This window comes from Lactuca virosa, chromosome 8 (genome assembly GCF_052849685.1).
Source record: "Lactuca virosa cultivar CGN04683 chromosome 8, Lactuca_virosa_CGN04683_v6, whole genome shotgun sequence".
NCBI classification, from domain to species: domain Eukaryota; kingdom Viridiplantae; phylum Streptophyta; class Magnoliopsida; order Asterales; family Asteraceae; genus Lactuca; species Lactuca virosa.
Window position 1 is genome coordinate 14,326,660 of NC_136433.1, and position 27,507 is coordinate 14,354,166.

The following is a 27,507-nucleotide window of genomic DNA, read 5'->3' on the forward strand; positions in this document are numbered from 1 at the left end:
CCTCTGGTATTACTCATGAACTTGCTCAAATATTTTAGATTTGTTAATTTCTAGAATGTTGGTAAAGCAGTGAGTGGTCACAAATTTGCTAATAAAGAATGTTATGTTGGAAAAGCACATAATATAACTAAAAATCTCACACATCATGATGAAATATAGAATAATAGATATATAAAACAACTGTACATCTCCAACAAATGTTCAATAATAAATATACCACATCTGTATTTTAAATAAAGGTAAAACATTTAACTATTTAAGCATTATACTTTCAAATATAGCATCATATTTTCAAAAAAAAAAAATTATGATTTTTTTTCTTATTCATATTTTAGTTGGCAACACATAAGCATTTCAATACAAATGGGGGGAGGAGGGGTAAAACAGTCCAAAATCATTAACAATGCAGGAGGGGTAAAACGATCCAAAATCATTAAAACAAATTAAGAGTCTGTTACAATAAGAAAAAAACATATATATATATATATATATATATATACATATATATATTGTAATTATGAAATAACAATTAAAGTACGATCGTATAATTCAAAGTACATTGCTTAAACAGGAAAATAACATAATTTTTTTATGATGGTATAACTGGTTTCATTCAATGACAGCACACTTCATATATTGATCAGCACATATACACTTCCAAAGATCAGCATCCTTGGATCGAAACTGCACTGCAATGTCAAGAGCATTTGGAACCTTGCTAGCAACCAAATATGTTGGCCATTGAATTATGTTAACGCCGGGATCTGAAGAATATGAAACTAACATCAGCTCCATCTCTTACATTTGTAAGCCTTTGTAACTACTTAATTGAATTTAGTAGGTAAAAAATAGGTTAAATGATTTTATTTTTATTATTAGTGTATTTCACAACAAAAAAAACAAAATTACCTGTAAGCTAAAACACTGAAAATCCAAGTACGGGTAAAACGGTCCAAAATCATAAAAACGAATTAGGAACCGTTATTATCGTACAAAAACATTACATTATTTTGACTTTTTCGGTTTCTAACTGTTTTTCTTCACCATGATGAAATATGGAATAATAATATATAAAACAACTGTACATCTCCAACAAATGTTCAATAATAAATATACCACATCTGTATTTTAAATAAAGGTATGTCAATTAAACAATTAAACAAAAATCAATTAAACAATTGAATTTTTACCTTAGGTGAAGGTATGTTAGACGAATTGGAATCATTAGGATCGACTGTCGATTTTGATACCTCTTACGGTGGAGTTTAACTATTTAAGCATTGTACTTTCAAATATAACATCATATTTAAAAAAATATGATTTTTTTTCTTATTCATATTTTAGTTGCCAACACATAAGCATTTCAATACAAATGGGGGGAGGAGGGGTAAAACGGTCCAAAATCATTAACAATGGTAGAAGGGCATTATGGTCTTTTTTTAATATCTTGTTCCGTTCTGTTCTGGTCATACCAAATGTTATACCCGTCCGGTGGACGGATTGAATGATAAAATATCAATGTACTTTTGAATTGTCTTACTTAAGGACATTATACAAGATGATAAAAATTGAATGAATGAAAAAAGATTATGTTGAATAGCTTTTGTTACATCAAAATCATTAAATTAAGACAGGTTTCTATCTATTCATAAAAAAACACAAAATCAAAATCAAATATGCCATCCTTTTATCACATTGAACAGATAATCCTAAAGATCTTTATAGTCATAGTATAATCAACTATTTATTTATAAACTATGTACTAAAATAAAAAAATAAAAGACAATTTGATCTCTCAGCATCTGAAACCAAATTAAGACCTTTCAAGAATGTCATAATTAACTACTCCATATAACTATAATTGTAATGAATTATACAACATGCAAATCAATAACCTCCTCACAATTACCCAAATACGAAACACAAATGAGTGAATTAAGTGGGTACAAGCTCCACTTTTTGGAAAGAAATTTCAAAGTACAATCTTACAAACAATAGTATCAAATGGATTAAAATTGTTTCCTGTTTCTTCAACTGAAAAATCAACTCAATTCAACCATATGTAGTAGAAGAGAAGCAACATATACATGAAAAAGAAAAAATTCAGAGCAATACCCTCCAACAATTCATACCTGTTTTGGGACATCAGCAGGCATAAAGTAAAGTAAAACTTCAGAAGCAAGCCCATCCCTCCCTGCTCTACCACTTTCCTAAAATAAACAAATAAATAATACAAAATGCCTTTATAAGTAAACATTATGAAATTTGAATCTTGTTGAGGGTAAATCAAAGTCGCTTCAATGAAGAGATGTATTACCAACACTATCCATGACAATTACAATATAATTGGGGGTAGTAAGGGTAAAAATGGTCCAAAATCATAAATGATGCATGAGGGGTAAAAAGTAATAAACGAAATAAAAGTTGCTGAAGATAGTTGATAATGAAAGTAGGTTACCTTAATTGATAGAAAGAGAATTGAAATAAGATAAACAACAATTTACTACAATTGAAAAACTTATAAACATTAATTCATAAAAACAAATAACAACTAACTGCAGCAAATACAAAAGAACACTACAAAAAACAAAAAAAAATTAACAAAGTTAATCCTAAATCACTCATCAACATCTGATTCATCAAAAAGTTTCATGACTCGATTTCGACATTGAATGGAAACTTTCACTTTCTTTTTCAGTGGTATGAATGGTAGATCCACACCCAACTCTTCATCTTCACATAGATCTACAACTTCTTCCCACTTCCAACATAACAAAGCCAACTTCCTTTTTTCTTTTCTTGACAGCTTCTCTTCTTCTTTGGCAATTAAAGAAACCTGAAAGAGAAAAAGAACTTTACATGCATATATATCTGAAAACAAAACTCATAAAATCTTTACCTCTTCCGAAATCACCCTCTCCAACTGAGATTTGTAGGGACTGAAGTGAACACTAAAGTCGATTATATCAACACTCTCATAATCAGAGTGACATGTCAATTTTGATACCTCTGATTGTGGATTAACTTTTCCATCAAAATCTTCAAATTTCTACATAAAAATTATAAAGAACACAATTGTTAATACATATGAAATCCAAATTTGAAACATAAATGAAACTTAACTTCATTTATACATCGAAGTTGAATATACAATGAATTACAAATCAAATAAATTGATTACAGACACAATAAGTTCACCTTATCGGAAGAAACAATAGACAATTTGCAAACCATCAAATCAAACGAAGAAATTCTTTTTACAAATTGAAACAAAAAAATGCAATGAAGTACAAAGGATAGAAATCGATTGAAGAAGTGAATTTTTTACCTTAGGTGAACAGATGTCAGACGAATTGCAATCATTATGATAAAATGTCGATTGTGATACCTCTGATAGTGGATTGACTTTTCCATCAACATCTTCAAAGTTCTACATAATAGTTATATGTAACACAATTGTTAATACATATGCAATCGAAATTTGAAACATAATTGAACCTTAACTTCAATTATACATCGAAGTTGAAAATACAATCAAGTAAAAATCAAAGGATTCGATTACAGAGACAAAAAAGCTTACCTTATGTGAAGAAACAATTAACGAATTCCAAACCATAAATGTATCGAATCAATTAGTTTTACCAATTTAAACAAACAAATGCAATGAAATACAAAGAACAGAAATCAATTAAACAATTGAATTTTTACCTTAGGTGAAGGTATGTCAGACGAATTGGAATCATTAGGATCAACTGTCAATTTTGATACCTCTGACGGTGGATTGACTTTTCCAGCAACAACTTCAATGTTCTACGTAAAAAATATACGTAACACAATTGTTAATACATATGAAATCGAAATTTGAAACATAAATGAACATTAACTTCAATTATATATCGAAGTTGACTATACAATAGACTAAAAATCAAAGGAATCGAGACAATAAGGCCCCCTTATGTGAAGAAACAATATACGAATTGGCAAACCATAAAATCAAACGAATCAATTATTTTTACCAATTGAAACAAAGAAATGCAATGAAATATAAAGAATCGAAATCGAGTAAACAATTGAATTTTTACCTTAAGTGAAGGTATGTCAGACGAATTGGAAGCCATTGGATCAACAGAAGCAACTATTTTTAGCAACAATTGTCAACCAACAACTATGATTGAAGCATTTACAATGAAATTCAACTCTTATATAGACAAGACAGTTAATCAAAACCACCTGATTTCTAGCAATCATGGAATCGTGTGGTGCAGTTCTTGATTAAAACCAATTTGCGGTTTAGGGTAAAAGTCGGAGGCGTGCTGCAGTTTAATGCAGTTTCCAATTGAATTGCTTCTTGAGGAGACAACCGGAAATTGTGTAGAATGTGGGTAGAGACGCAATCGTACAGAATCGTGGGGAGAAGAATCAGGATGCGATGAACTGCAAAAAACCGCCAAAATTGAGTTTATGCGGCTCAGATTGAAAGAACGTGGAGTTTAGACGGCTGAGATTTGGAGGAGGGCAGTTAGACTCACCGACATCAATAAAATAAATAATGACATACTAATTGAATTATAATTCTATTAACTCAACCAATATAGTGAAACTAACAATTTCACCATTAAAGCTTAAAGCTTCACTAAAGGAAGAAATCGTAACCTTAAGAGGGAAATGATGTTAATCCTTGGAATCCTTCATCCCTAGCTCATCTTGGCACACTCTTGGGTATTTCCAACGAATTTGGGGATAAATGGTTCGAGAATGAACCCTTAACAGATTTAAATATGCGACTGATTTGCGAAACCACGTCGTGACAACATGTATATCGTGCCGTGGTGCGCCTAATTAGGTTGTGGTCTCCTTCTTACCGAGTCATGATGCCTTTCTCATATAACTTACTACTTTCACCAGCATGTTGCGGTACCCCATATTACCACGTCGTAGTGAAAGTACATTACCCTCTACTTATGATGAGACTTTTGTCCATTTTACCGCTTCGCCCACCGCGCCGCGGTGCCTGCATTTCAGCAGCTCCTTAACTGATTTCATATCGGACAATTTTATTCTAATCTTCTAACATTCATAACTTCTTTGTTTTTAAACTCATTTTCTATGATCATTATATCCACGCAAAGGTGGGGATGACTTCTACGACTCCATTAAGTCACTTCAGACTGACTACTTAAGGGTGTTAATATATTAAGTCACAAACTTGACTCGGCAAGCATAAAATTCTCATTTTACCCTTTAAGGCCTAAATGCACTATCTCTTGCATTTTTTTTTACTTGAAATCACTTATCTCATCTTATAAAAATGACTTAGACTTATCTTGACTGATTTCATAAAGATACATCTTCTCAATTCATGAAATTCCTCTAAATGACCAAATTGCCCTTTTAGCCTATTATTTACCCAAAGTCAAATCTCTATAATTTTTGGGTTCTTATACTTATACTCCCCTCAATGATTCTCTTTATGCTATCTGTTTTCTCTTATTTCTCAGTTATATTATGTTTGTATCGAACACAATAGGTGTAACTTTGTATTAACTATATAGGAGTGGTTGGTTTTCGGGCATGGTATCCTGATTAATGATTAATGCTGAAATGTGGAATATATTTGAGTTGTGCGAGAGTGGTTCGATTAAATGCTTAAGATAGATTTATCGAAAAATCAATTTAAAAACTATATGTTTGTTGTGAGTTTGAATGTTTGAATGTTGTTGTTAGATGGTTATTTAAAATCGATTGATAAATTGAAGTGGTTGGTTTCTGGACCTGGTCTCCCGATTAATGCTGAAAAATGGAATCTATTTGAGTTGAGCAAGAGTTGTTTTATTAAATGCTTAAGAGACGTTTACTGAAAATCAATTTAAAAACTATATGTATGTTGTGAGTTTGAATGTTAGAATGTTGTTGTTAGATGGTTACTAAAAATCGATTGATGCATTGAAGTCCATATAAGTTGCAGGTTTTTGATGTAAAAGGGAAGCGACGATTCCCAGTGAGGATAGGGATGTCAGAATCTCTACGAAGCAGGGATAAATATCAGGGACGAGAGAGAAAGGATGAAGTGAGATGAGCGGGTTATGGGACCAAACCGATTGTAGGAGTGATGGTCGGCGGAGTTGAGATGAGGTGGTGTCGGTGTGTATTGGTTGCTTCATGTTTGTGAAGTTGGATCTTCCAACGAGTTATGGTATGCATCGATGACGACAACGGGCTTTTTGGTAGACATCGATAACACCGATAACGGTTTACGACAATAGAGGCGGACTAGAGAGATGTATGTGGGAATAGATATGGTGGTCGAATGAGATCTATTTGAATCCGGAAGGGTTAATGAGTTTTGGGTTGTTGGTGGAATAATATGACCCACATTTTTGTTAAACAATTTTTTAACTTATTAAATGTAATTAAAAGATAAAAAATATAAAAATGGTCTAAAAGTATTTTTATATAAGTAAGGAATTAACCCAAAAGAATTAAGGTCTAAAATTGATATTTCTCGAAACCACATCGACCATTTCAATTTATGAAGATTAGTCATGAAACAATTAGAAGGTTCAAGGACTATCAAGTGAAAAACGAAAAAACCGGACTAGATCCATAAGTTAAGGCAAACCACATGAAAGAAAATCGTAATTTACTCTAAATAAATGCTTTACTTTAATAACATAATATAATAATTAAAATAATAATCGTGCAAAAGTGCTAAAATTTACAAAATTACATGAAGTCAAATCGGTGACACGGTTATTCAAAAGTGATTCAAATCGCTTTTATATAATTGGATCACAATCTATATATATTCTTTTGCCGTGCTTTGGTTTGCTCTGTCTGCTTACCACGCTTCGCATAAATCTCTTCTTCTTCTGTGCAATCGTATCGCGGCTTTCCCGGCGACCGCCTGATCCTCAACGATCTCTCAAGTCCTGCGGTCCATAGACGGGTATGTTCAACAGTATCACTATCTTCACGTGCTGATCACAGATCACACGATTCTAACCCCATTACATTTCGTCATTTGATTCAGAAGTTCGATTTGATCTGCTTAGCGAAATTCTGGCAAATTTAGCTCGAATGTTTTGTTTACAATCCGATTAATGCTTTTAGGTTTGGGACTATTTAGTGTAGCCACCGTAATTCTTATCAAACATACCACAATTGCACGTTTTGAGTCTCACATTCTCAGTTTTCACGCTCGCAACATCTCAGTTCTTAATTGATTGTATTGAGGTTGTCATAACTCTCTTCTTAGTGTTAAGGTACCGTGTGGTTCATATACGTACTTGTTTTATGCCAAAGTTCTACAATGAAGCAAGTACAATGCAACGTTTTGTTTTATTCAATATTTGTAACTTCTAACATGGCTATTTGGCTTGTAAATCTCTATCAAGCATGATTTATGATCACATTCTGTTGAATCTCCATCAGGCATAATAACATAGAAAATCGTGATATCAGATGTGTCGAATTAATGATTGGCAGTTTGGTTAAGCATCTTAACCCGGATAAATGGCATAGGTTTCCTGTAAAAGCCCAAACCTTGTGCAGTATGTAAGTGCTTTGGATTATGTCATTGTGGGTTGTGCATGTGAATGTAGGCACTTTCTGCAGTTAATTGAGTGGTATCCTTACTTTTGTTCCTTAGCGTACTCTTCTAGGATGTTTACCCATGGTTGTAGATATAATGCTGTTTAATTGTCCAAAGTCCAAACTGTATGGTTTTCATTGTATCCCAATATTTTATTTTGTTTTCAATACCTTTCGGGCATGGTGATCATTTAAGGGTTAAGGCTTTAAGCGTTTTGCTTGGGCATGCCATATTATTCTAGGTATTTAAAGAATCAGATTCCTTTTTCAGATGAGTTTTTTACATGAGTTATAATCTTATATAATTGGAGTCTAGATTTGGTTCTTAAGCATGCACAATGATATGTCAGAGTTTTTTTAGTGTAAAAGACATGTGAAATGTGGTGCATATCATGTTTGCAAGGATTCAATAGGTAATTGTAAATTGATGATATCCGGGAGGCATTGCACTTATACGATTGGGAATAAGGGGGATTTAAAGTGTAAATAAAGCTCCCACTGAAAAAACAAAATAGATAGGGAATAGGAAGATCTCATATATAAATTGATGGGGAAGTCTATTCTGTCACCTGTTAGGCTGTTACCTTATTCTTTTGACTAGTATTTAACTAAATTGAATATAGCTTAGCATCCAAGGAAACATGAAAGCATAAAACGCAGGATTGCCTATACTATCTCTTTGTTTATCGTGAAGATCATTTCCTGATGCTATCTTTGCATTTCGTTTAAATGCATCTGGAGTATTACATATTTCTTAAGAAGTCTATATGAAGTTGAAAATAAGTTATTTCCTATATGTCTAGCATTATGTTCAATAGTCTTATAGCTTGATTTCGCATGTTTACTTATTTCCCTTTCCACATGCTACAGGTGGATTTCATTTCATTTCGTTGCTACAAAATGATGCAATGGAGGAGTTAATTTCTTCAAGGAGAATCCTTTACCACTAACATTGCTTCTTTAGTTTCTTTGGGTTTTAAAAAGCCATGGGATCGGGTTCCCCTAAACCAATGGTTGCATATCCAAAGACCCTTCTACCAATTGCAACTTCAGTGGGGGGACTTGCCTTGTTCTTAATTTTTGCCTCTTTGCTTCTTGTCTATCAGCCAATTGGATCTAAAGTTAGTGGCTATTTTTATAACCTTGATGAACCTAGTAAAATTGAGTTATCACCCTTTAATAATGAAACAAGCATATTTGAGAACAGTGTTAACGATACAGAAACAAATAGAAAGACAGTTGATTCAGCTACCGACAACACTGTTGATTTAGATATTAATAACACTGTTGATTCAGATGTCAACAAGACCATTGATACAAATATTAACAAAACCATTGAGTTGGATATCAACAAGACTGTTGACCCAGATGTCAACAAGAACATTGACTCAGATGTCAACAAGAACATCGACTCAGATATAAACAAGACAGTTGACTCAGATATCAACCAGACGGTTGACTCAGATATCAACAAGAAGACGGTTGACTCGGATATCAAGAAGACGGTTGACTCGGATATCAAGAAGGCGGTTGACTCAGATATCAACAAGACCATTGAGTCAGATATCAACAAGACAGTTGACTCAGATATAAACAAGACGGTTGACTCGGATATAAACAAGACGGTTGACTCAGATATCAACAAGACCATTGATTCAGATATCAACAAGTCCGTTGAACCAGATGTCAACAAGACCATTGACTCAGATATCAACAAGACAGTTGACTCAGATATCAACAAGAAGACGGTTGACTTAGATATCAACAAGACAGTTGAATCAGATATCAACAAGAAGACGGTTGACTCAGATATCAACAAGACTGTTGATTTAGTTATCAACAAAACCGTGGATACAGGTACCAAGAAGAGTGTTGATTCAGGTACCAATGTTGTCAATGCCTTTACAGTTTTAAGGGGTTGTTTCTTTTTCACTTGATAGGCTTAATAGGTTAAGCACTTGATGGGCTGTTTCTTTTTCTATTTAATCTGGACAACAACTTAATGGGCTAAGCCACAGAACCTGGCTTAATGTATTAAGACAATAACCCTTTACCTCTTTTCCCTTCCTCTTTTCCCTTCCTTTTTTCCTCCCAACTCCTGTCACATCAAAATTTGATGAATATAGTTAAAATTGATAAATATTGTGAAATTTGTTTTTTGGAATCTAAGGGTAAATAGTCATATCGCCTGATTGAGGCAGCTTATTCACTCCAGAATAGAAAGAAAGCTTATGTATACAGTAGACAACAGTTTATCCTGACAGAAATCATAAGCCATTCAGCCACTTTATTGATATAGAAAGAACTTAATGGGAAAAAAGTTATGGATATGCTATAAACTTATTTATGGTTTTGATGGTTGGGATTTGTAGGGTGTGATCTGTATGATGGGAAATGGGTATATGATTCAGCTGGACCTTTATACACAAACAGTTCATGCCCTGTCTTGACACAAATGGAAAACTGTCAAGGAAATGGTAGGCCTGATAAAGACTATGAGAATTGGCGATGGAAACCCACAAAATGTGATCTTCCTAGATTTGACCCCAAGAAGTTTCTGGAATTGGTGAGAGGAAAGACATTAGCTTTTGTAGGTGACTCGGTTGCCAGAAATCAGATGGAGTCAATGTTATGCATACTTTGGCAGGCAAGTATTGCTTCTTTAATATAATTACTAGGACAAAATATATTTTGGTCATTTTTCTGGTTTAATTTAACACTATATTTCTGTTTCATCAATGAAAGCCACCTAAAATTGACAATCTTTCTATGTCAACCACTTTGACCTGCTATAGAAGGTTAAAGTGGTCACAATACAAATTTTATCAAAAAAAATTTAGTGCCAAAGTTTAGTATCAAAATTTTCACTAAAGCCACTAAACTTTGACAAACTTTTCTGTTGTGACCACATTAACCTGCTATGTAAAACTTGGGTGGCTTTCATTGACGAAACCAAAGTATAGTGGATAAACCACATAAAATGGCCAAAATATAGTGACTTTTATGTAATTTTCCCTAAATAAACAACCACAACGAAATCTTTTGATGACCTGGATTCCTATTTTTCAATGATATTCCATGATCAATACGATTGAAATGAATTTTATGAAATCAAACTCATTTGCAACTTTGTATTCACATCTAAGCTCTAAAACTGTTATTAGTGTCATTTACAAAAAAGAAAAAAACATTGTGTATATTTTGTGCGAAAAAGAAATTTTTGCTTTTTATTTCGAACATGAGCATTTAAATTAGGTTGAATGCAAGAAACAGTAACATACTTTTATTGATTTTTTATTATAGCATCTTACTTTTGTTTTTTCGTATTACAACATTGTATATTGAAAAATGTTACCCAAAACCAGCAATGTCATCCAAATACAAAGCAATTTTCACTCCTTTAATTAGGTAGATTTTTCGAAGTAATGAGTAAATAAGAAAAAACTGAAAGTACAGTGCTATAATTGGGTAGATTTTTTAAAATACAATGTATTAATGAGAAAAAAAAGTATAATGTTGTAGTAGAAAGAAATGATAGTGTGATGCTGTAATACACACAAATAAAGGAAAGTATACTGTTATTTCTTGCATTTTATCCCTTCAAATTATCAACAAAACACTACAAATTCGAAATGTTGGTCTCAAACTAGTAGAATTGCATATACAATTTAAATTAGGAAGGGGTATTAGGTCTCCTCTCCTCTTGCTCTTTAATTTTTTTCTTTCGGTTTTTCATCATTTTATTGATTTAGCCACTTTAACTACTTTTTTTTATAGTGATTCAATCATTGTACTTTTTTCTTTCTGAATTTCTGAGAAATATTCAAAAAATTACAGGTGGAAGTTCCAAAAAACCGAGGGAACAAAAGAATGCAACGTTATTATTTCCAATCAACATCCGTAACAATCATCCGAATATGGTCATCATGGCTAGTCCACAAAACAACCGAAAAATTCAATTTTGCACCCGAGGGTGTAGACAAGCTCCACCTCGACATCCCAGACGAAACTTTCTTAAATGACATTCCCACTTTTGACATTCTCGTCCTTTCCTCCGGTCACTGGTTTGCAAAAAAAGCCGTTTACATTTTAAACAACGAAATCGTGGGCGGACAATTATGGTGGCCCGATAAATCCCGCCCCAAAAAAATCGAATCCCCCGAAGCTTTTAAAATCTCTGTAGCAACTATTATGTCCACCCTGGTGACCAGCCCGAGTTACACCGGGCTGACTGTGGTCCGGTCGTATTCACCGGACCACTACGAGGGTGGAGCCTGGAACACAGGCGGGTCGTGCACCGGGAAGGTGAAGCCCGCTGTGGATTTAGTGGAGAATGGGTTTACGAATATAATGCATGATAAACAAGTGTCAGGGTTTAATATTGGTGTGAAAAATATAACGAATAAATCTCGGGTTGTTTTTATGGACATAACCAAAGCTTTTTCGTATAGGCATGATGGTCATCCGGGCCCGTATAGGAGTCTTGACCCGAATAAGGTGGTGAAAAGGAGTGCGGATGGGCGGCCCCCACCGCAGGATTGTTTGCATTGGTGTATGCCGGGCCCGGTTGACACGTGGAATGAGTTGTTGGTTGAGGTTATAAGGAGGGATTTTGAGGGATGACTTTTTGATTGGTTTGGTTTTCATATGGTGTAGAGAGGAAGGATACAGTAGTTGTACTATGTTGTTATAGATAGGCTGCTGCTAATATATGAGTTTTATAATTTCTTTTTGTTTTACATTACATTGTGATACTCTCTTTGAATTTCTGACCCTTTAAGTTATATGATATATCGGAATATTATTATTTGATAATTAATTATTACTGCACTCCTACTTATAATTAATTCAAACACGAGAACTACTAAATTTTGTGTCTCGAAATGACATGTAGATCTCTCCCAAGATTTTGAACATTCTTACATCTGATTTTGATATACTTAGACATATGACCAAAATATAGATCAGGAAAGGTAACGATACACAGTCCACAAAAACGATATCCAAAAATTGGTTCTCATTATGCCCTCCTGTTTTATCACCCCAATTCTAACAAATTGTATGTTCCTTTTGGTTGTGTATTATATGTTTATGCAGCTGAGTTTATATCAATCATTTGTTTAATTGTATTTTGTTGTGGTAAGATTTAAATTTTACGAGAGATAGATATATTTCAAACCTTATTATATAAACCAAAGTTGACTTATTTAAATCTAATGATGTAGATCTATTTTAATATGTTAATAATTTGAAAGAATCTGGAGTGTTTTTAAGAGTACTCTCTTGTCAATACCTAATTTTGTTCTTTATAAAACAATGGTAAGTAGGTACGATTAGTATTAAACTATTAATAATCATTATAAACTACTTAAACTATTGTATTTTGTTTTATAGAAACATATTTTATATTAGCTACAAACCAAACATTCATTTTATTGTTGTTACCGTTAAATACTATTGGCCCATGTTTGAAGGCCCTTTCCTTAATTAATGCTCCAAGTGACAAACGAAAAAGGTACAGTGGGAGAGACAACACACGCACTTTCACTCGCTCCATTTGAAATTCAAATTTTTTTCCTTCTCTAAATTAATTCCATTATCAATTGTCTCATTTATCATATTCTCTGTTTCAAACGGTCGAATTACCTCTCCATCTCTCGATTTCAAATCTTCAATTTCTTGCATTTCTCATACACAAACTTTGTTTCTCAACTATCAGATCGTGTTCTCTGACTCTTTCGCTTACTTCTCCACTACAAATTCACCAATCACTTGACCTTGTTTGCGAATCCGCACAAATTCAGGTTTGGGTTTTAGATCTGAATTGTTTTTTGTTTCATTTGTCAATTCCTTCTAGATTCTGCTTTGATTAACCCGAATGTGTGCTTTCGTGTACTCAAGTTTAGTAAAAGATAAAAGTTAGGGTTTGAATTTTGTAATTGTCAGCTTTGATTGAACGAGTGTGTGTTTTCTTGCTACCCATTTGCTCATAATCTAACGAGGGCTTTTCTAATTTATCTGAATTATTTTACTTCTTACTTGTTTATCTGTTGATTATGCTTAAATTATGTACTCCTTCTGTCTTAAATAATGTATACAAAAGAAAGGATAAGAGTTTGTGGAGCGAACTAAATGTAAATGCCAAAGCGATGTGAAATTTCAAAAATCTCAGGCCTCTTTCTTCATCAGTGTTAATAGACTGATTCAAAAAATTTTGCATTTTTCCATCTCATATCCAAAAGTTTTGTCTCAGAATGTCTACACCCTTAAACGATCCACTTCTGCAAGTGGAAACTACATGTGGATCCCTTCTTTATGAACTTCAGGTATCCTTCTAAACCATTTTAATTTCTACTACCCCCATATTTCCAGTTAAACATCTATACTTTATATGCAAATCACGAAATCAGATAATATGGAATGAAGTTGGTGAGTCGGATGTTGAAAGGGACAAAATGCTGTTAGAACTTGAACGCGAATGTCTTGAAGTATACAGAAGAAAGGTAGATTTGGCTAACAGAAGCAGAGCTCAACTAAGACAAGCAATTGCTGATTCTGAAGCAGAATTAGCAACCATATGTTCTGCCATGGGGGAACGACCTGTTCACATTAGACAGGTAATGATATAGTTTTAGTTAAATAAAATGATATAAAATTCTTTTGTTTTTCTTAAATGTAATTCTCACTTACAACAATCTATGTTATGCTACGTTTTCAGTCTGATCAGAATTCTGGGAGCCTAAAGGCAGAACTCAGAGCCATTATTCCTGAACTAGAGGAAATGAAGAAGAGAAAATGCGAGAGGAGGAATCAATTTATTGAAGTTTTAGAACATATACAGAAAATAAAAATGGAGATTTATGCAACTTCTTTCAAAACTGTATTGGATGAAAGTGATTTATCTTTAAGAAAGCTTGAAGAACTCCGTGCACAACTGCAAGCACTTGAGAAGGAGAAGGTGAAATTACTTGTTTAACCTTAAACTTAACTAGAATCACAAAAAAAACATATTGCTAATTACTTTTCACCGCTTCAAATATCCAGAGTGAACGTATTAAGCAAGTTCTAGACCACATGAGCACTTTAAATTCACTGTGTGTGGTGCTTGGGATGGACTTTAACGAGACAATTCAAGAAATCCATCCTGGTTTATCAGAATCAGAAGGAACAAAGAGCATCAGTGATGATGTCATCAGGAGGCTTGCAGTTGTTATAGAAAGATTGCATGAGGTCAAAATAGAAAGAATGCAAAGAGTAAGTGCAATGTCCAAAATGAACTGAAATCACTATCTTGGTTTTTTATTAGCCCTTTATTTTATATGCTGACCTTTTAAATTGTGATTTTTTTTTAGATTCAAAATCTTGCAAGCTCTCTGTTAGAGCTTTGGAATTTGATGGATACACCAGTTGAAGAGCAGCAGGTGTTTCAAAGTGTTACATGCAACATAGCTGCTTCAGAACAGGAGATAACTGAGCCCAACATGCTGTCTATCGAGTTCATTAATTTTGTAAGTTATTTAAAAGTATGAATTAATGGAAAAGATAGAAATTATAACGTGTTTTTTTTTTGTTAAAAAAAGGTTGAAGCTGAGGTGTCACGGCTTGAAGAAATGAAGGCTGGCAAAATGAAAGAGCTTGTTTACAAGAAAAGATTAGAGTTGGAAGATATTTGCAGGAAGACACATTTGCTTCCAGAATCCGATACTTCAATGGAGATTGCCCTTCAAGCTATTGAATCTGGTATGATTATATGAAGAGTGACATATTACTAAATAATAACAACAACATTTACTGATATATGTTTTGATTGATAAATGAAGGAGCTATTGGCCCTGATAATCTCCTTGAACAAATTGAGGTTCAAATTGGGCGAATTAAAGAGGAAGCTTTTAGCAGGAAAGAAATACTTGAAAAAGTTGAGAAATGGATGGCAGCTTGTGAAGAGGAGTGTTGGCTAGAGGAATATAACAGAGTTGATCTTCTTTCCTTTTTTCTATATTAATTTAATTAAATTTTTTTTTTTAATTTCTAGTAAGTACCCAACTAATCGAAATTATCTTCTTTTTAAAAATAATCTAGGATGATAATCGGTATAATGCTGGAAGAGGTGCTCATCTTACACTAAAGCGTGCAGAAAAAGCTCGGGCCTTGGTTAATAAACTTCCAGGTAAATGAAAAACAACCCTTTGATCATTAATTACTAAAAAGAGTGCTTATTTTTATTTTGTAATTCTGGAACAGGAATTGTGGAAGCATTAGCTGTGAAAACAATAGCATGGGAGAACGAGAGAGGAACCGAGTTCACTTATGATGGAGTAAGAAAAAATCTTGATTTCAAGATTTTCTGTATTCAAGAGATCTAATCTGTTTTATATTATTTTATGCAGATCCGACTTCTTTCCATGCTTGAAGAATACAAGATTTTAAGGCAAGAAAAAGAGGAGGAACGAAAACGACAAAGGGTATGACATTTAGGATATCAGTGCTATCTAATTTCAAAATTTTTATTAGAGACTTTATTTACCATATTTCATTTTGTGTGTGTTTAGGACCAGAAGAAACTCCAAGAACAGTTGATAGCAGAACAGGAAGTGATGTTTGGGTCAAAACCAAGTCCAATGAAGCAAAGTGGGAAAAAGGGGCCTAGGATGTCTTGTGGTGGGGCGAGTAACAGGAGATTATCAATGGGAGGTGCTATGCATGCGCCTAGTAAAACAGATTTTCATTCCATTAGAGCTACACCAAATAATAATAATAATACACGTGTCACTAAAAAGAATGATCGTCACTTAAATAGTAAGGATGATGGATTTGGAGCCCTTTCAGCTGGTATATTTCTCAAATTCTATCTCTTTTTTTTTCTTTTTTTCTTTTGTTTATTATAACATGATTCCTACTTTCATTTAGTTGATTATAACAATATATCATATAAATACATAACTTTTTTCTTTCTAACTTGTTTAAATTGATTAATATATATATTTCAGGGAGGAGAGGTTTGGACATAGCTGGACTTCCTGCAAACAGAAAACATTCACTTAGTGAAATCGAACAACCACAATCACTCTTTCGCAAACCCTTTTCTCCAATTTCTTCAACAGAATCATCAAAATCGTTATTTGAAGATTTCAACAGAAAACACGAAATGTTGCAGAAAACGATTCAAATCAACAACACAACACCTTCAAAACCCACAGTATCATCATTGAGTATTCCAGATGATGAAAATAGAACTCCAAAACACAACATGATTCCAATGATACCTTGCACACCATCAACAGTGTCTGTTCCCATGCAGACTTCAATAATGACACCATGTCTGAAGGAGTTGCTGATTCCTGAAGAGATTATTGAGTACTCTTTTGAGGAAAGGAGAGCTGGTTTTGTGCTTCCAAGAGCACATTTGAAGACAGTTATTACTGCTATTTGATGCTTTTTTTTTTTTTATGGATTTAGTTTTGTTTATTGTTGTTATTGACGTATTGATGCTTTGAAGTCAATTGTATTTGGCTTTTACAAAGCTTATGTGAAGAAGAAGCTTGCTTTTTATTTCTTCATGTTTTCTATATCAACCACTTTAACCTGTTAAATAGGCCACGACAGAAAATTTTAGTGTCAAAATGGCAAAAATATAGTGGGTTTTTTTGGTATATTTCCTTTAAAATATAACACTAATTTGACAAAAGAAAAACATTGATAATGATAAACCATGTTAAATGTGACAAACATGCGAAGTCTATGGACCATTTCTATAAAAAGGCAAAGTTATATAGATACACTACACACACTTTTATTTCCGTTTCTCTCTACGTTCTCATCAGGAGTAAAAGAAACCATTTACCTTTTTACTGCAATAATGTCTGACCATTGACCAATTATGCAATTCACACAAATTATACAATCAATTTTTAAAATAATAAAATGAAACGTCTATTTATTAAATTTAAATGTAATCTTTTCTTATGATTTTCTTTGTGCAAAAAGATCAAACTTGGATTTGTGTGGATGCTGAAAAAAGGACATATTTGACATCTATTTTTTAATTCCTTTGATGCGATTTGGAATCGACCCCACCAATGACCATTCCGATTGCAATTGCAATTTTTTTTTGAATCAAAACAGCATTTCGTAATCATGCTAAATAATCAAAATGTAGGCAGCAGTTCAACTACCCCCAAAATATTTATTCAGAAATCGTATATGCCATCAACCCTAATTGATTCAAATGGGCTTTCCAAAAATCACATGAATAATTAATTACACTAAATGAGTCAATGAGCAAGGGATAACTGCAATTTTTCTTTTTCAGCCTTCCAACCTTTATTAATCTTGTTGATAAATTCTTCTACTCTTCTTCTGAGATCATCATCCTGTTCTTCCTCATTCTCTTCGACTGATAAAGTGCAGTCATATGACAGTTCGTCAACGTCTATCGAGACATTGACACTAGTTTCCTGAGGCAGCGTAGTTGGAGTGGTGGTTTCGAAGGTTTTGTTGTTGTTAACGGCGGGATGTAGCGGCGGTGGTGATGGTGGAGGAGGAATTGGAGTAGCAGTGCAGTTATGGTGAGAATTTGAGGCGGGTTCCAAGCTAACAAGGATCAGAATGACGATGATCAGATTGCATAAAAGAAAGATGAGGTGTGGATTTGAAGCAGCAACTGCGATCAGTTCGCATGTGAATTCAAACATGGTTTATCGTATGTGTATATGAGAGAGAGAGAGAGAGAGAGAGAGAGAGAGAGAGAGAGTTGAATACTTGAATTGGTGTTGTTTGGGAGGGATGAAGGATTTATAGGAAGAAGAAGAAGAAAGAAGAAGAAGAGTGTGCTGCGTAAGCTTTTGAATAGGCGAGGTGTGATGTGGAAGTTTACGAGGGGTTGACTAGTTGACTTTTGGAAATAAAATGGAATTGTCCGCTAATATACTATGAAATAGGCATATAAATACGGTGAATTTATGTTAAAACTACCATTAAACTAAAAAAAAAACTATTACTATTTTTTGAATTGAAAAATATTTTAAAAATAGAAGTCACAGTCTTTTATATTTTAATGTTTGGGAAAATAAATTAAAAAGATAACGAAGTTTTCAAAATGTTTAAAAAATATCATTGCTGTTTTTCTAGTACAAAAATTAGAATTAAAGTATATTATTTGTACACAGAATAACAACAAAGTATACATGTGTTCAAATAAAAACTTGTGATAATCAGTTATCTCAGATAAATGGAAAAATGACTTAAAAGGTAACAAAGTTTTCAAAATGTTCAAAAAATATCATTGTTATTTTTTTAGTACAAATATCATTGAAGTATACCATTTATACACATAATACCAACTAAGTACACATTTAGTATAAAATATATCATTGAAGTTTTCAAAATGTTCAAAAATATCATTTTTGTTTTTCAGAGCACATTTTATTAACTTTTTTGTTGTCGAATTATATAGGACACAGTCACCGGAGATCATGCATCGTCGTATTAGTTCATAATAGTTAGTGTATGAAAGAGAGTTCACAACTGGTGTGAACTGATATGACGACACATTATCATCGGTGACGTTGTTCTACATAATCTGTAAACAACAAAGTTAACAAAATGTGTTCTGAAAAAAAAAACAATGGTATTTTTTGAACATTTTGAAAACTTCAATGATATTTTTGTACTAAATGTGTACTTCATTGGTATTCTATGTACAAATTGTATACTTCAATAGTATTTGTGCTACAAAAAATAACAATGGTATTTTTTGAACATTTTGTAAACTTCGTTACCTTTTAAGTCATTTTTCCATTTCCCTAAGATAACCGATAACCACAATGTTTCATGTGAACACATGTGTATTTCATTGGTATTTTGTGTACAAATTGTATACTTTAATGACATTTTTTATACTAAAAAACAACAATGATATTTTTTAAATATTTTGGAAAGTTCATAACCTTTTAAGTCATTTTTACATCATTTTTTTATAGTTTATTGATATTCGTTCAACACTTCAATTTATCAAATGAAAGGGTGAAACTGAGAGGTCTTGAGTTCGAGTTTTATTCTCATCATTCTTTTAATTTCATTTTATAAGATGTTTATGTGGCAGTGGCATGTCATGCCACATAAACCGAGAAAAAAAATATAATGAATAAAAATAACAAGTTGCATATAACATATAAGGTAAACTAAAAAAATATATACTTATAATAAAACTATAAGATATTTGTTAGAGGTGAGAATGGGTCGACCTGGGTTGGGTTTGTGTTCAACCCATTTAATAATTGGGTTGAAAATTTCAACGCAACCCAATCTGTTTTTTTAAATGGATTGATATTTCCAACCCAACCCAGCCTTTTAGATAAATGGGTTGTCACCGGGTTAACCTGTTTATGTAGTTCCCGACCCAACCTATTAAATAAATTGATTAAACTTGGGTTAACCTATTTAAAATCAATTAAATAAATTATATAATTAAATATTATACCATTTAAATTGTAAAACGTAAATAAAACTTTATAATTATGACAAAAGCACAATCCTAATTCATAAATACAAATAAATTGTTCAAATAACATTAAAAATATATAGTTTCACAGTGATTTTGGAGAGTAACCAGTATTATCGGCGCTAAAAAAATGATGGAAATTAAGATTGAATTTTATTAAAGATAGATTATAATAATGCAACATTATAATTTACAAATTAATATTTTGATTAATACATGATAATATTCAAATAATTTTTAAATTATATATATATATATATATATATATATATATATATATATATATATATATATATTCTAATAAATGAGGATCCATTTTGCCACATGTCAATCTCTCATAAGTTTTGACACTTGTCATTTTGTAGTATTTTTGAAATTAATATATCCACATGTCAATTTCTAGGTTTTTTTAAATTTTAAAGTTAAAAAGCCACATAATACATATAACTATATAAATAAAGTATTAAATGTAATAAATATGTTTTTTCCTTCCCTATTTTAATTTTAAAAAAATACTTAATGTTTATATTTTGATATATTTTTTTTTAATTAACTCATGTAATACATGGGTTCCCACACCTAATATATATATTAAAGTTAAATGGGTTGACGGATTGAAAACGGGTTGATAATTTTTACCCAACCCAACCTATTTAATTAAATGGGTTAGACGGGTTGACCAATTTAAGTTAAATGAGTTGAAAATCTCAACCAAATCCGCTAATTTTGGGTTGGATTTGAGTTGGGTTGACGGATTGAATCAATTTCCGTCAGCTTTAATCTTTTGCAAATTTTCTTATGAGTTCTACTTTAAGGAAACAGAATAAGAAAAAGATAAAAGGAGTACAGCTACACTATTAAATGTAAATGAAAATCATTGGGTAAAAAATTACAATAAAACTTAAGAAATCTCAAGAAACTTTGAGATTTTACGTTTTATATCCCAAACAAATTTTAGAGTTTTCAAGCAAACGTGATATATGATAATGGGTGAATATATAAAAAAATCATAATTTATTTCACTATTTTATTGATTTAGTCTTTTATTTTAGGGAAAATGACACATTAACCCTACAACGTTTTACATATTTGCCCATTCAGTCATTTAAGTATTTTCCATGTTTTTTAGATCATTAAAGTTATTTTTATCGGGTCAATTTGGTCACTTTGGACAAAATGAAGGTGTAACCCGGTTACCCTTTTGCCACATAGACATTGTTCCATTACATTGACTTTGAAAAAAGTCAAAAAATTCTTCCTTCTCTTTCCATTCTTTCTCACTCTATTGTCTTCTTCCCCATTTACAGATACAAGAACGCAACAATAAGATGTGAACTTTGACATTCAACAAATTAGACTTTGAACATCAATTCAAATCTTTTTGATTCATTCACAATAAGCACGATGACTCGGTATCACTCCAACTACCAAAATCTACAAATCAATTTTGACTTTTCTTTCTTTGACCGTCGAAACCAATTACCGACTGAAAAATCAAACTCGATGATGGATTCTAATGTTCCGAAAGACAATGATCTTTTAGAGATGTATGAAACATTTTCATCAGATTTGGAGCTGAACTGAGCATCACCACCGGGGACGTCAAAGAGTTCCGATCCTTTCAGAATATATATCTGGTTGTGCACCGAGTAAATAAAACCATTCTTTGGTAAATCGTGCCAGACGAATCCGTTTTTATAACTCCTAGACCATAGAAATTAAATCAATTCAATTCAATTTCTCTGTTCATGAATCATGATAGTGATTACAATTTGAAATCATAACTATTACTAACCTTTTAGAAGACCAGGAGTACAACGCAGTCATTCTTTTCCACGAATAGAACTAATCTATTGCATTTAAATTTCAAAACAAACTTCAATAACTAGAATACATATTGTTCATTGTGTTAAAAAATTAAAGATTCCATCGAAGATAAACACCTTCAGAGGATGAGATAGGAACTTCAATGAAATGAGGATGTTCGAGGTGGCCATTACGAGTGAGGTAGTAAACAATGGGTACCTTACGACGTTTGTTGTGAGGTGGAGGAGGTTCGATCCAGAATTTTGTGCTTTCAGGGTTGTGTTGATCAGTTGTGTGGTGATGTTTCTGTTTCCACTTATTAGACATGGTGTTTTTGTCTGTTCCCCCCTTTCGTTTTGGTTTGTTAATCCTTAAACCCTAACCTAAATTTAATTGCGAATCAAGCATACATGCTTCCTCCAAAAGTCTCGATTAGAAGTTGGTATAGATAAAGAAAAGAAGAAGTTGGGTGGAGAAAAGCACAAGCGAGGTGGAGAAGAAGCAGTTGAGTGGGTTTATTTGTAATTTTTTTATTAAAAAATTCATTGCATCAACTGTTGACTAGGCAGGTCAACAAAAAGAAATGGTTATGTGTCACATTTAACCGGTTGTATCAGGTTAGGTGATCAAATGAACAGGTCAATAACTATTTTGTTCCCTCATAAAGCACAAAAAATACTTAAGTGACTGAATGGGCAAATGTGCAAAACATCATAGGGCTAATGTGTCATTTTCCCTTTATTTTATTAAAAGGTTATATGATTCTATTTTTTTGACTTATTAAAAAGCGAATTACAAAAAAAAATAAAATAAATAAATAACACTAAAGTTTGCTCAAGTGAAAGTAAACTATGATAAATTCGTTCTATAGAATCATCAAATTTTCATACGTTTTTCCAAAACAATAATATTAAAAGGATGAGTTTTATATAAAAATGTCTTATTATTTTGGGAAAAATTTTAATATAGTCTTAAAAGTTTTTTTTTAACAGAAAAGTCTCGATTATTTAATATGTTACACAAATTAACGAAAAAAATCATTTTTTATATTTTAATAGGAAATGACAGATTATGTGATTTTTCAAAAATAAAAGGACTTTTTTGTTTTTTAGGACTTTATTAAATTTTTTCTCAAAATAATGAGAATTTTCCACATAAACCCTTAAAAAGATATTATAGCTTTCATAGATTATATGTAATTATTGATAGATGATTTTAATGTCTTTAAACAATTTAGGTACTTGGAATTTACATGAATACCATAGTGCCATAGAGGATTCTAAGGTCATGTTTGAGATTTAATTATGAAAGTGTTTATAATAAGTTAAAAAAATGTTTGACAACCATATAAACACATTAAATAAATCATTTTATAGAAGTAAAAAATTATGACTTATAAGAAACAATTTATAGTTTATATATCACAAAAGTCATTTTTACCCTTGCTAAACAGATTAAGCTAAACCAATCATTTTTTAACTTATGACTTATTAACTTATAGTTTTTGTGTAACACCCTGTTGATGAAGTATTTCCAAATTAATCCCTATGTATAGAGAGTTATTGTAACGTCCCGAAATTCAAGGCCAAAAATTTCATTTTAATTAAGTCATTGCATAAAACCGATCAATATAAAAACTTTCATAATAATATCTCATGTCAAAACTAAAGTGTCAATAATCAAAACATAGTATCATAAAACCATATTAGAGTGTAATCCCAAAGATCCCGTGTGCTGAAAACATAGTGTGATGCGTTGTGACCAAGCCGACTCCTCTCCTTTGAAACAAAGTACCTAAGACACATAACACATAACACGGTAAACACGCATGCTTAGTGAGTTCCCCAAAATACCACGCACATATAATTAGCCACTCGAGGCTAAAGCTTTACGAGACCTTCCGGTCAATGTGTCTCAGTGGGACCTTCCGGTCCCACAACTCTGGTAGACCTTCCGGTCCTACTCTGTTGACCTTCCGGTCCATACTCTAATGACCTTCCGGTCCAAACCTTATTGACCTTCCGGTCCACACCCTGCAAGCTAAGGGCATAGCATATACATATCACATAGATAAGAACATATATCACATAAACAAAATGCATAATACCACATAGACAAAATGCATAATATCACATAGACAAATTGCATAATATCACATAACGCATGTAAGCACATAAGACCTTCCGGTCCTGACTCTGTAGACCTTCCGGTCCTACTCTGTTGACCTTACGGCCCAACTCTGTTGACCTTCCGGTCCAAACCCTGTCGACCTTCCGGTCCGAACTAGGCAAACTCATAACATGGCATATCACATAAAACATATATCACATATCACGTATAAGCACATAAGACCTTCCGGTCACACATAATTACCACTCTAGGTAAGGTATAGTGAGAAGACTCAGTTGGCACTGCTGAAGTCCCGAAGGCTCGATCCCACACTGCTGAAGTCCGGCAGATTCAACCCCCAGCTACTGAATGACAGACTCCCGAACTGTCAACACCAAAATAATACCCAATTAATAATTGGGTCTCACTACATAAGCATAAGTACATACTATGGATAATTACTACATTACCCTAAGCTTGGCTTATTCAAGCCCAAGGCCCAAATCCTTAGGCCCAAAGTCAACTAGGAATCAAAGCCCAACATATGGCCCAACCTTCCAAACTGGGCCCAAGCCTATACATGGTCTTATTCTGAGGCACAACATTATGTAATCATTAGGGCCCAAACTGTGGCCCATCTATGGCCCAATTCCCCAAATTGGGCCCAAACCCCTTACATGGGCCTTACTCTAGGCCCATTAAATTATTCTAGTTCAATTGCTTGCTCTTGGATGGCCCATTATTATCCCAATCATCTAGGCCCAATAGAAAGGCCCAACTTAAGGCCTAAGTGAAATTAAGGTTTCACTTAACATGATGATTAGGGTTAAGTTTCCTACTTAACCCATTAAGGACTTAATCCACTAAGGACTTAATCCATTAAGTCCAATATTTCTTAGATTAATCTTTGTCAATGATTATTATTTAATATTTCGAGCTATTAAATAATTCTCGTGTATGTGTGTCCCGATTAATTCTCAAATTAGGGTTTTATCGGCATTAGGGTTTTCCAACCCAAATACTAGCCCATTAAGCTTCATTGGGCCCATTAGGGATTCTTTGGGCCCATTGGGGTTTCAATCACCCCAAACGAGTCAACACAATGAGGCAAGGCACACCGCCACCCGACACGGCGGCTGGTGGCGGCAAGAGGCGGCAGCCACTACCTCACGGTGATGGTTTGATTTTTCCTTTTTACTATTCCAATTTGTTACAATTACAATGCCCATCCGATCAACACACGCACACACTAATCTAATTACAAACACACATACACACAAAAATACACCAACATAGCCATCTAATGGTAGCAAGCGGTTGTAGATGGTGGCAGTGGCTTTTCCCTATTCTACGGCCAAACAACCCCAAACACGCAAACACACCAATCACGGGAACATACCCACACAACTCACAGCCACCTCCCACGGTGGCTGATGGTGACGATCCAAGGCAGCGACATCAAGAAGTATAAAGAAATGGCGACAGGCGGTGGTCCGACAGCAACAACAGCGGCACAACAACGACCTTGGCGTTCGGCAACCGCCCTCAATGGTGGATCACGACCCACACACGCCGGGTATGGCTTGCTCCACAGTCCTCCGGTTACCCACAACTTCCGATGGCACGAACTTGACTAGGCGGCGACACCCAAAACACAGCAGAGAAGAAGGAGAACGGCGGCGGCGGACTTCGACCAACGGCAGGGGATCCTCCCCAGTTCGTTCCTCCGATGAGAAGGTCATGGCGTTCGACGATGGACGCGTATTCCATCAGCAGCAACCACAGTGACAGCGAACGCGGTGGGTTCGTCGGTCCGGCAGCAGCGGTTCACGGTGGTCCTTATCGTTCATGGGATCGCCGACAGCAATGAATCTTTGACGAAGCAACAGCGTTTGGAGGCTGTCTTCCTCCCCTAGTCGGCCTCCGATGTTGACAGTGACGAGGGAAATCCGATGATGCTTGGCAGCCGGGAAAAACGAACGAAGTGGATGGTGGCGGCTGCATCCGATTTTCTTAGGGTTAGGGTTAGCATAGGTTTTCATTGTTTAAATATGTTACAGCTTAAGAGGGTGACGGGATGGAAGGATGGTGCCGTGTTTAAACCCGTGTCCATCCAAACTTAAATCTAAAAATCCAACTTCAGCCCCTCCTCACCATTTTGTTTTCCAATTAACTCCAAAACTTACACTTTAGCCCTTACCCTCGGAAATTCTTTACAAAGTGGCTCCCAAAATTTACACTTAACCCCCAACCTTCCACAAATTATGACAATTTACCCCCATGGCTAACATCCCTTAATTACTATGGATTTAGGGCTCGTATAAAATAATATAAAAATACACTTCTCATTCCCGAGGTACATTTATTTATTTAATAAACAAACGGGGTGTTACAGTTATTTCATTTTAGCCCTTGTGTATGAGAAAGCTTGCAAAATGCCCCATAGTGGCATTTTTGTAATTTCTGGCCCGAGGTCACGTACGTTGGGCGTACGTGCATGATCCTCAAACGTTAATTATAGGGTTTGGACCCTATATAAACATCATTAACTCTTCATTTCTCATTCCCTCACCAGCCTCCAACCCTTATTTCGTCCATTGCAACCCTAACCTCTTGTGTATGTTCCTTTGAGCTCAAAAGTGTGTATTTGCGGTGCCTTTGAAGCAAGTTGAAGAAAGAAGCATCAACTTGGAAGACCAAGGCCTCATAGATCTAGGAACACCTCACCTCCAAGCTTCATTTTGAGGTATAAAGTTCTGAACTTGATGATCCTATCATTAGATCTTACTTATGTTCAATGTTTGTGCTTATTAGCCCCATATTCTTGGTCCTTTTGGGTGTGAGCTACCCTAGACCCAATGAGTTGTCATTCTTGACGTTTTATGGTAGTTTGAGTGATAAAAATCTATTCTTGGTTATTAGTTCTTCCCCATGCATGAGTTTGGTTGTCTTAATGGCTTAAGATGTTGGGGTTTTTAGTGTTAAGCACTTAATGGCCATGCAATACCATAAAGTTGGAAAATTTATGGCCAAAGGCAACATTTGGGACCTGGATATGGTTTTTGGACGAAACGAATTAAGGTATTAAGCCCTTTTGAGAAGGGATCGCTGACCAGGTGCGTATGTTGGGCGTATCGAAGAGTACGCTACGCATATGCGGTCTTCACCCCGACTCCTCGGTCAAACAGAATACGCCCCACGTACGAGGTTGGGTCGACTCGGCTGGTTTGTTGATTTTGACTTTTGACCAAGTTTGACCTGAGGGTATTTTAGGTAAATTGAGTGGTATTTGAGATCGGTCATTATTTTGGTGTTTAGGTGACCAGTTGAGTTGTTATTTGGAGTTGTGATCTATCATACATCTTGCAGACTGAGAGGTGAGTTATCCTCACTATACTTACGGGTCGAAGGCACCAAGGTCGGCTTAACGGATTGATATTGTGACATCCCCATTTTCACGGCCAGAAAAGACCGAATTTGTTTATGCTTTGTTTAAAAATTAG

The 27,507-nt window shown here is 34.0% G+C and overlaps 2 protein-coding genes and 1 long non-coding RNA gene across 5 annotated transcripts; 2 read left to right on the forward strand and 1 right to left on the reverse strand.

Annotated features, from left to right (window-relative positions):
• The first annotated feature begins 6,800 nt into the window (after nt 1-6,800).
• Nucleotides 6,801-12,409, forward strand: YLS7 (trichome birefringence-like protein (DUF828)). 2 transcript variants are annotated; one of them, XM_079063247.1, is made up of 4 exons: nt 6,801-6,946; nt 8,461-9,471; nt 9,963-10,237; nt 11,428-12,409. In XM_079063247.1, exons 2-4 carry the CDS (start codon nt 8,577-8,579, stop codon nt 12,211-12,213), a joined length of 1,956 nt encoding a protein of 651 aa, XP_078919373.1. In that variant the 5' UTR covers nt 6,801-6,946; nt 8,461-8,576; the 3' UTR covers nt 12,214-12,409. The 2 variants fall into 2 exon arrangements, with proteins under 2 accessions (XP_078919373.1, XP_078919374.1); XM_079063248.1 differs by having other exon boundaries at nt 8,461-9,447.
• A 717-nt stretch (nt 12,410-13,126) lies between these two features.
• Nucleotides 13,127-17,147, forward strand: PLE (Microtubule associated protein (MAP65/ASE1) family protein). Its single transcript, XM_079063246.1, has 13 exons — nt 13,127-13,394; nt 13,844-13,916; nt 14,001-14,207; nt 14,309-14,548; nt 14,635-14,844; nt 14,943-15,098; nt 15,171-15,330; nt 15,411-15,562; nt 15,670-15,757; nt 15,832-15,905; nt 15,978-16,052; nt 16,140-16,419; nt 16,578-17,147. The coding sequence occupies exons 2-13, from the start codon at nt 13,845-13,847 to the stop codon at nt 17,018-17,020; spliced, it is 2,157 nt and encodes a 718-aa protein (XP_078919372.1). The 5' UTR covers nt 13,127-13,394; nt 13,844; the 3' UTR covers nt 17,021-17,147.
• A 6,326-nt stretch (nt 17,148-23,473) lies between these two features.
• Nucleotides 23,474-26,106, reverse strand: LOC145134953 (uncharacterized). Of its 2 annotated transcripts, XR_013719436.1 has the most exons (3): nt 24,475-26,078; nt 24,269-24,389; nt 23,474-23,689 (listed from the first exon to the last, which is right to left on the reverse strand). It is a non-coding gene; the product is annotated as an uncharacterized LOC145134953 (long non-coding RNA). The 2 variants fall into 2 exon arrangements; XR_013719435.1 differs by having other exon boundaries at nt 23,474-24,389; nt 24,475-26,106.
• Between the last annotated feature and the right edge of the window lie 1,401 nt (nt 26,107-27,507).

Excerpts from the sequence above, each read along its gene's own strand:
- YLS7 (XM_079063247.1), top strand. The coding sequence starts at position 8,577 with ATGGGATCGGGTTCCCCTAAACCAATGGTTGCATATCCAAAGACCCTT. Across the intron at positions 9,472-9,962 it reads CAAGAAGAGTGTTGATTCAG|GGTGTGATCTGTATGATGGG; the intron begins GTACCAATGTTG and ends TGGGATTTGTAG. Across the intron at positions 10,238-11,427 it reads TGTTATGCATACTTTGGCAG|GTGGAAGTTCCAAAAAACCG; the intron begins GCAAGTATTGCT and ends AAAAAATTACAG.
- PLE (XM_079063246.1), top strand. The coding sequence starts at position 13,845 with ATGTCTACACCCTTAAACGATCCACTTCTGCAAGTGGAAACTACATGT. Across the intron at positions 15,099-15,170 it reads CTATCGAGTTCATTAATTTT|GTTGAAGCTGAGGTGTCACG; the intron begins GTAAGTTATTTA and ends TGTTAAAAAAAG. Across the intron at positions 15,331-15,410 it reads CCTTCAAGCTATTGAATCTG|GAGCTATTGGCCCTGATAAT; the intron begins GTATGATTATAT and ends TGATAAATGAAG.